Source organism: Morone saxatilis, unplaced genomic scaffold (genome assembly GCF_004916995.1).
Source record: "Morone saxatilis isolate NCDOM2014 unplaced genomic scaffold, NCSU_SB_2.0 Contig11, whole genome shotgun sequence".
NCBI classification, from domain to species: Eukaryota; Metazoa; Chordata; class Actinopteri; family Moronidae; genus Morone; species Morone saxatilis.
Window position 1 is genome coordinate 19,419,345 of NW_023339663.1, and position 8,828 is coordinate 19,428,172.

General features: G+C 40.3%; 1 protein-coding gene across 1 annotated transcript in view; it reads right to left on the minus strand.

The window, feature by feature from the left end:
• Positions 1-705: 705 nt before the first annotated feature.
• The window catches only part of zdhhc7 (zinc finger DHHC-type palmitoyltransferase 7), a 13,968-nt gene continuing 5,845 nt past the window's right edge, over positions 706-8,828 (minus strand). Inside the window, exons 3-8 of the mRNA XM_035682340.1 lie at positions 7,353-7,703; positions 6,089-6,213; positions 5,826-5,922; positions 5,109-5,190; positions 4,343-4,473; positions 706-4,089 (exon numbers count right to left, since the gene is read on the minus strand). Of these exons, the coding sequence (XP_035538233.1) occupies positions 3,907-4,089; positions 4,343-4,473; positions 5,109-5,190; positions 5,826-5,922; positions 6,089-6,213; positions 7,353-7,697 (963 nt within the window). The 5' untranslated portion in view covers positions 7,698-7,703 and the 3' untranslated portion in view covers positions 706-3,906. The remainder of the gene's footprint in view (positions 4,090-4,342; positions 4,474-5,108; positions 5,191-5,825; positions 5,923-6,088; positions 6,214-7,352; positions 7,704-8,828) is intronic.

Consider the following 8,828-nt stretch of genomic DNA (forward strand, 5'->3'; position numbering starts at 1 on the left):
AATAAGCTTCTTCTCTGACTTCATAGGCCGATCTCACACCATCAGAAAACATTACACTGCCACCCACAGGACTGAAGGACGTATCGTTACAGCACTTCTGCTTTTCAAAAAGGTACTTCTTTTCAAAAGTTTTGGTTGTGCATTTCCTATTACCTTAAGTTACAATTATTTCATATCATTACACATATCCGGCACCTTTTAAGTAAGCTGTGTTTACTTACCACTGCCAACTCACCACACCCTCATATTGCTGTAATATCCTCATACACACTTCATGTTTGTAATGTTCCAGTGTTGAAATTGTTGCCTTTGTTTACATTTTTGTGCACATCTCCTACTCAATAGAGTGCCTGTATCTTGGGAGGGATGTAGCATTTTGTCAGTGGGCTGATATTCAAACAACTTCCAATGGTCATAATTGTAAACCTGAAATAATTAAGTAATTTGTTACTGAGGAGGGCACATGCATCACATTTAGTTCAGAAAATATGTAATTTCTTTACTGGATCCCTTTTTCTTTGATGCTGCTGAAATACTTAGTTCCCAATTTCAGTTGCATCTTAATTTCTATCCAACCATCGAGGCGAACTGCTCTGACTCTAGCAGATCTGCAGCATGTTCTGTGGAAACACTTTCCTTGTTATCCAGGAACAGAGAAAGGTAGTTTTATATGATGGTCAGTCAATCACAATGTATAGCTTTAATTTAATCAAGTTTATTATGTAAAAGAATGACATTAAAGATATGACATTATAAGATTGACACATTAATAAAAAAAAAGTAATAAAACATTCCATTTATATATTGTTAATAGTAACCTTTATACTTTGTTTATAAAGCTGAAGGACTTTTGTTCTTGAGGAAACATTCTCTCAGGAGAGGAGGAAACAAAACCTTTCTCAGCTGTTCATGACAATGTTAATGGTAATTCTGAGTCAAACATCCGTCCTGTTAAGAATCATTACTATATTTCACAAACTGTTCTTTGTCCTATATTTTCTACATAAATCCTCTTTAACTGCAAAGTATGAGAAAAACCTTTGATAGACTTTACTCAATTGTGCACATTGTCAAGCAATCTTCTCCCACTATTCACTGATTCTATTGTTAAGCATGAATGTAAAACTATATACCCTGTAACAGAATCCTAATTTAAGACATTAAGATCCACAGCATCCGAGTTTGGTCATGAAACAGGACGTACCTATTGTGAAATACATCAAACCAAATTATACCAGTCGACATCAAATGCTTATACTCAGTCAACACAGCAATAATTGTCAATCCATAATTAGCTCTGTTGTTCTGCTACTTCCTACACATACAAGTAAAGGTTTAGCACTGTAGTCCTGGCACTCTTACCTCAAGTCTTGCTTCAGATATTTGCTTCTACTCTAATGGCATTTTTTGTTTATTAGACTCTAGGCCTCTTATTGGCTCTGGGTGTAATTTTGCCACCAATACCTGCAATTATTTTTAGTAATTGTTGCTTAAATAGCAACATATTTTATGCATCTGCCAAACTACACAGCATGGGTGTTCCTGTTTTCTGATTAGTCTTATGCACATGTATAAATGAAAGACAGCTTGTATATAATCTTTATGAACACGCTGTGTGTTTGGCTAAACTTGACTTTGACATTTTGCATCTCCATAAATTAAAAAGTACACTGAGCATGTTAGAATTATGGAATTCAAGGGAAAATCACAGTCCCCCTACATTTATTCAGAAAACTGTTGCTGAGGTGATGCAGTCCAGCAGAATAAAATGAGAAATGAGAGGCCAGCATTAATAAAATCCCCTGATATCAGTTAGCTTTTAGTGCTGTGTCCCTTAGTCCCAAAATAGATATATTTTACATTCTAATGATAGCATGTTCCTTAAACTTTATAGCCATAGAGCATCAGGTATCATCATTTAGTGTAAACAGTGGAGATTCTCCTGACAACCACAGATGAGAACAAACAGTAGTATATTGTCCAACAAGCAATAAAATGAGACTTAGAGAATCTAGATTTGAAAATACTTTGATAATACCAGCCCGCCAGTCAAACTGAACTCTAGATTCAAAAAGCCACATTCATCCAGTGCAAACAGGCCCACTGATTATGTAAAAATAGGAGACGAGTTGTCACAAAATGAGAAAACACATTAATATGGCAATGATGACACAAACCTTTGAAACTGATAAATGTACTTGACTCAATGATTTTAAAAGGCGTGGATACGTGTTCTAATAACACTGAGATAGTATTTGCTACTGCCCTGCCACAAGATGTTACAGGCCTGACATTTCTGGAGTGAAGTAGGAAAGGCCTCGCAAGCATCTGCCGAGCTCCCCGAGACTTTGTTCAGTATTAAAGCTTGTATAATGAGCCTGGTACCTCGGCTAAGCAGTTCCTTTTCAATTCTACAGGCTGACTGCACAATGGAGCTTGGCTCTGTGGATCAGAATGAGCTCACAATGAGCCAAAGGAGGTTGTGCTAGTGTTTTAAGTTCTCCTTTTCAAAATGTGGCACCACACGGTGGCCAAGGAGAATACAAAGCCACCATGTCTGAGACTTGGCTCCGTCTCGGGGAGGGGTTGTAAGCTTGTTTTTCAGAGTGTAAATGCTATGAAGTCTTATCCAGCTGTTGTTGCATATGGATTCCTACTATACACAGAAGTAGCCTCCGATATGTATGAGTAAAACAATTCAAACTTAATAACATTCTGCCTTTTCAGCAGCCAAAGTTGTTCCACCTGAATCACTTTGTTATGAGAACACTGGGAGGCATATCCGTGGTCTGTGGGGTCACTGATTGTTTGTCGAGAATGATATGTGGAGCAGCATGTAGGAGTGGCGGAATGGCAAATTTATGTACACATACATAAAACTAATTCAAAACAGTGATTTGTAATTATCCAATGAAGAGTCGGATTTACAGCAGTCATCTCCAGTGAATGATAACGGCCAGCTGTTGAGAAGCAGTCACTCTGATGAAAGGTAGAGAAGCTTCAGCAGTTATGAAAAAAGAAAAGAAAAGAAAATGAATTTCTACTGGCCCAAGTAACCTAAACAATCAACAATTTCAGCCAAAGGAGGGACCAAACATGACAAATGAGAGGAACAGATGAACGGGAAAAGCCACTCAGTCCTCTTGAATAAGAATGAGGCTTGTGTTCACTGTAGCCTGTCCATTCATTTGAGGATAGTGAAAGCCTGATTTTCTGGCTGAGATGTGGACTGATTGAGCTGTTATACATGCAAATCAAGGCAGCACAGTTCCATGTCTGATGTCCACTGTGCTCAATACCCAGACCTTTACTCAAGGGCCATGTAAGTAGTGCATGTCCTTGACTGTGATTCCCCTGTCTGGGTCCAACAGAGCAGTTTCAAGCATTTCCCCATTGAGATCCAGTTGTCTGGGTCCAGTGATTATGAGAGATATGTTGCTGATCCACCCCTCCAAAAATTCAAACACTAATCTTGAATCTCATGTGTGCAGCAAAGAGAACAAACTGTTGAAGTTGTGTACTGGTGCATGAGTTGAGGTCAAACGGCACCTTGGACAGTCTCACAAGGAATAAAAGACTCACTTGAGTTACATACTGCATGCTTTACCTAAAAACACACAAACAAACCAAAAAGCTGCTCATGTTAAAAAACAATATTCCAGTTGTTCAGCATACTTGTGCTGACCAAAGGTGTTGGGTCTACATCAGCATGTGAGAATACAAACGTTCAGTGGGGGTTGTGATGCACTGGGGTCCCACTGGAGCAGCTCGTCTCCCCCTGTCACCCACAAATGAAGGACAGCCTCGAGGAGCAGAGGTCTATCTAAGCCCCGGCCAGTGGGCATATAAGAAATCTTGCTTTAGAGACAGTCAAGTGTTGGTGAACTGCATCGGCCTGCCCTTCTCTCAGACAGAAAACTCAGGCCCGCCACGCCGACCGTGGGTCAACAGCAGTAAGCGCCGCAGACGCAGGCCTGTGAATGGATTGCACCACAGCAGGGAGGGCGGACCCCCGAACACCGTTTTCATTCCATCCCATCTCATGCGACGCTCCCATGTCGGCTTCTCGTTCTTAAGACGTTCAATCTCCTGCAAGACATTCAAACCCCTCTGTAAATAAAAGATTCCTCTTTAAGTTGTCTGTTTGCTTTGGCTCACTAGCATGCTAAGATACACAATTACATTAAAACCAGAGGAATAAAAAAAAAAAACATAGGGTATTATACTGATACTTTGTTTCCTAATCTGAGAAAACAATGTATTAAACTATTCATGTTACAGTGACCCTCCCTGCCACACGCACAACTTGTTGAGAGGAACAAAGTTTGCAGTGGATACTGACCGTCTCATCATTGCAGATGGAGTGGATCTGCGTACCAAACATTACAGCTGTGAAAGTGAGGAAGAGGATGGCTTCGAGACAGAGGAAGATCAGCAGAAGCACAGATACCCCTGGAGAGAAGTCGCTGCACTCTAGTCACAGCAAGAGAGGAAGAAAGGTGGTGTTTATTTTGCACAAAACAACTGAAATACCAACTTCATTAACAATGCACTTTGAAGAGGAGAGATGCCAAAGGTTAATATTCCTTCCCTTTAAGGGAACCTGATTCTGTTCTGTTACCTGATACTAACTAGCTGGAAAACTAAATAAAAGGTTTGCAGCTAAGGACGAGCCCTGGTGTAAACTTGACTGCTGTTTTGCACCCGTCACAGTAGCCTGGTAAAACTGGTTAGCATGGAAAACAAGCTGCTGTAAAATATTTCCTTGCTAAGTCAGAGTATCATGTTGTAGAGGGTGGTGGAAGCTGGAGCTCTTCGGATAAAATATTATCTTCATTTTCCGGTTTATTCCTACAGAGAGACCCACAAGGGAGCTGGAAAAGATCAATGCAGGTCTGTGATGACCTGTGCAGAGCAGCTGTTCTTACAACACACAGTCTTTTTTCCTTTCTGCTTGTCTGTCTATCTTCGTCTCTCGTGGCGGTTTCAATCTCTTGTATAAATAGCTGTATTTCTGACTCACCAATCAATTCTCTGACATTCTGTGTTGGTATTTTTGACTCAAACACATGTCATAGTCAATGCTGCAAGACAGAGAGGGGCCTTACCGTTCCACTGGACTTTAATACAGGTGAAGAAGTGCATACCACTGAGGCCCAGGGCATGGGCAGAAATCAATGCTATGTACATCTGCAGAACGAAGAACAGAAAAGAGGGGACATGGATAATGAGAAAAGGTGACAAAAAGAAAGCCATTCCATTTTTATCCCACAAGGTTGATTTTTTTTACTGTTAAATTCTTCAAAGAGCATATATCTGTAAAGAGATCAGACTAAACATTTTATCACATAGGTGACCATGTGTTGTTCAGGCATAAATGACAGCTTTATGTTTCTGTAATCAAAAAAGTTCCAGTCAGCATATGAAGCCATGAAAAAGTGCTGACAGTATGACAGTACTATGACAGTATGTCATGCAGGCCGGTGTGTAGTGTTCACAACATCGCTGCCGAGCTGTGAACCTCAGCTGGTTATTTCAATATAAAATACTACAGGGCCAATTTTCAACAAGAGATGGGAATTCTGCCCGTTTGTCCTCCTATACATGATATAAAGCCATATAATTTAAGTAATTATTCAATTTTAATCATGTTAATGGAAAAAAAGTGTGAAGAAAGTACAGAAGAGTTGAGATGCCACTTTAGTGAGATAATGTAAACGTGTTTATTTATTTATTATAATGAAAAATTATACATTTCTAATCCTTACCAAGCCCCTTGTTAAAATTAAATGGACTACTCCATGAGTACTTGTGTGTGTACTTACAGTGAAAAGTACAAAGAATCTCTGATTCTTTTCTCCCACGCAGTTATTGACCCAGGGACAATGGTGATCCATCTTCCGGATGCATCTTTTACAAATACTGCAGGCAGGAGGAAGAAGATATTAGTCACTGACTCTGCTAATGTCATTAACTACACCGGTTCAGTTTAGACAAAATATGCATACACAGATTTCAAAAGCGCAGCTGGGGTAAAGGAGCGTGTCACAATTTAAATCTGTGTAAAACTGACAACATTTAGACTGACCTGCAGTGGTGTGCCCTCTCCGGCTTGATGCTGCAGCACTTTGGGCACTTGTAGATGACCTCACCAGGCTTCAGCTGTAAGCTCTCCATGTACTCCTTGGTTGCATTGCCCTTAGGAACTGCACCCTAAAAGATTGAAGACAGACAAAGACAAAAGTCATAAATCTCAAAATAAATGCATTATGCCATTAGGGCTCAGAAGTCAAACTGTGTGTCTTTTGTATGCAGCAATTTAACCATTGTTTTTATGTTTCGAGGCGTGTGAAATAGGCTTAAAAAGAACCTACTTGTACACACTGTTCCAATAATAACTCATCTTTGGGAGTTAAGTAATATTGGATGTTTGATTTTGACTGAATTTGCAATATACATTGATTCTGCTGGTTATTTTTTTCGCCTGAGAAAATGTAGGGTATGGACCATACCCTACATTTTCTTTTGAGAGATGGCCTTTTTATTTTATGTACCCATACTGTATGTTACATAATAAGCATTTCTTCTGGTCTGGGAGCGACAATAAAGTTTTTTTTTGTGAATCACAATCGGGTGTAACTACCCCTTAAGATGAAATACACAAATACACCTTTGAAGCTCAGTTGAAACCCCAGTTTGACACACTACTGCACAGCCTTCTGTGTACTATTTTGGGCTTTTAAGTAGAGCAATTGTTAAGGCTGGGCTGTTGGGCTAGAAAGCACCAGTGGAGCTGTCATCACACATCTACTTTGAATGAGTCAACGTTGCAGCAGCAGCACTAACAATATTTGACCTACAACCCCCTGAAGCATGAATTGTCTGAATTCACCGAGCGTAGTCACAAAGTATCAGTAACAAAGTGCTGAAGAATCCCTGTGGCATCACACACTGCAGTAGGTTAAGGCATACCAATTTATTGATCGTATGAAATTATCAAAAAGCTTCACATAAGACGAGATGTTTGTGACTACTCTTAAACTGGAAATCATTCAAAGCTGTTCAGATGTGCACTAAAATCCTTAATTTGTTCCAGCACCTTTAATATTTGGTAAAACAAAAACATTTTGTTCTCAGATTAGCAAATTAATTTAAAAAAGAAGACGTTCTGTCCCAGTTTGGTAGGCTGCTAAATCAGAATCAGAAGATGATTCCTTACACAAAACACAATTTGTTAGTTTTCTCTATCCCTTCTTTACTTTCAAACCCTGCGTTCCTTCTCTTGCCCCCCTTCCTTTCCTCCACCTTAAATCCTCAACCTTGCCCACTCTTACTCTGCCTAACCTCCTTACCGGGTCAGTCAACATGGTGCGCAGATGCGAGGCCAATGCAAGCACAGCCAAGGAGTTGAAGGTGGCCCCGTTCAGCAGAGAGTACCAGAAGCTCTTGCTGGGCAGCAGCATGACAAAGTTCACCACGAATTCAGCGTAGAGCACCAGGAACCAGGTCATGCTCGCACACACCATCCCACAGCTGTCCTGAATGAACCACAGTGTGCGGTTTCCAGCTGTGTGGCTTGCGTGGGGACCCCCGACCATCACTCCGGCTGCCAGACTCCCTGTCTCGACATCTGCCCCTGCCGACAGCAGTGGGTGGTGCTGCTCCATATCTCGCAGTCGGTGGTTGGAAGACTGCATCCTGACCTGGAGAGAGGGGAAATATTCAAAGCAAGACTAAACTTAGGGCTACTGTCTCTGTCTTCTCACAATAAAAAAGGACATATACAGTAGTTATTTCCTTAAGTACATAGCATTTTTTACAACAACTGTTACAATGTACTGTATGATAGGTAAAATAACATACATATGATATGCAAATTGCGCAAGTAGGCAAATACGTTTATCAAGTGTACATACAGTACAAAGCTAAATGAGACGTTGACCTTTTGTTCATGACATGAATGAGTCACCGAAGCAGCCAGGGGTTGATTTCAATGGAACTGATTTAGAGTCATTCTATTAAAAATCTACATTACATCAGAGTATAATTGATGGCTATTAAAATGTTTTTATGCCCTAAGACACGCAAGCTAGTAAGAGCCTGGTTGTGCAGCAAGTTTGTGCAAGTCAGTCACAATATCAGTTAAAACAGTATTGATTACAGGAATATTTTGTCCTACCTGTACTATAGGTAAGGAGAGGTCACAAAATCATCAGGAACATCATACGAGGACACTGAATATCTTTTTGATTTTGTTTTATGGCAATCTGGGCAGTACTTGCTCAGCTTAAACCAAAATGCTGAATGGACAACCAACAAATATAACCATCCTTATACCACGCCACTGATGGGTCAAAGAAAATGTATGAGCAAGGGTGAGTCAACCTTGGACTCAACACTTCAAGCCCAGGGGCTTTTGAGCCACACAGCTGTTATTAAAAGAGACATGAGTTGTTGGAGTGTCTTCCTTTTTATTCACGTCAAGGTCACAAGAGAACATTCAGGACTGGCCTTGAGAAACCATGTCAACAGCTTCAAGACAAATCAATGGCTGCCATGATCCCTTTTGGAAACTGATCCTACAGTTGAGGTACATGTGAGGAATACGGGCTAATAATAATCTGTAGGTCCAGTTATCTCCTGCTGGCAGAGTTCACTGTGACTCACAGAGACAAAGTAAAGCACTTGACCACGGTAATAATCTGTGATTTTAGGTTTCTTTAACTAATATTTACTGTTAGATTAGCTAGAGGTCTGATCCAAAATGGCCATCTGTCTATGGTTAATGGTAAATACACCGAACCAGCATTAACTTTTTCAGCAGTTTG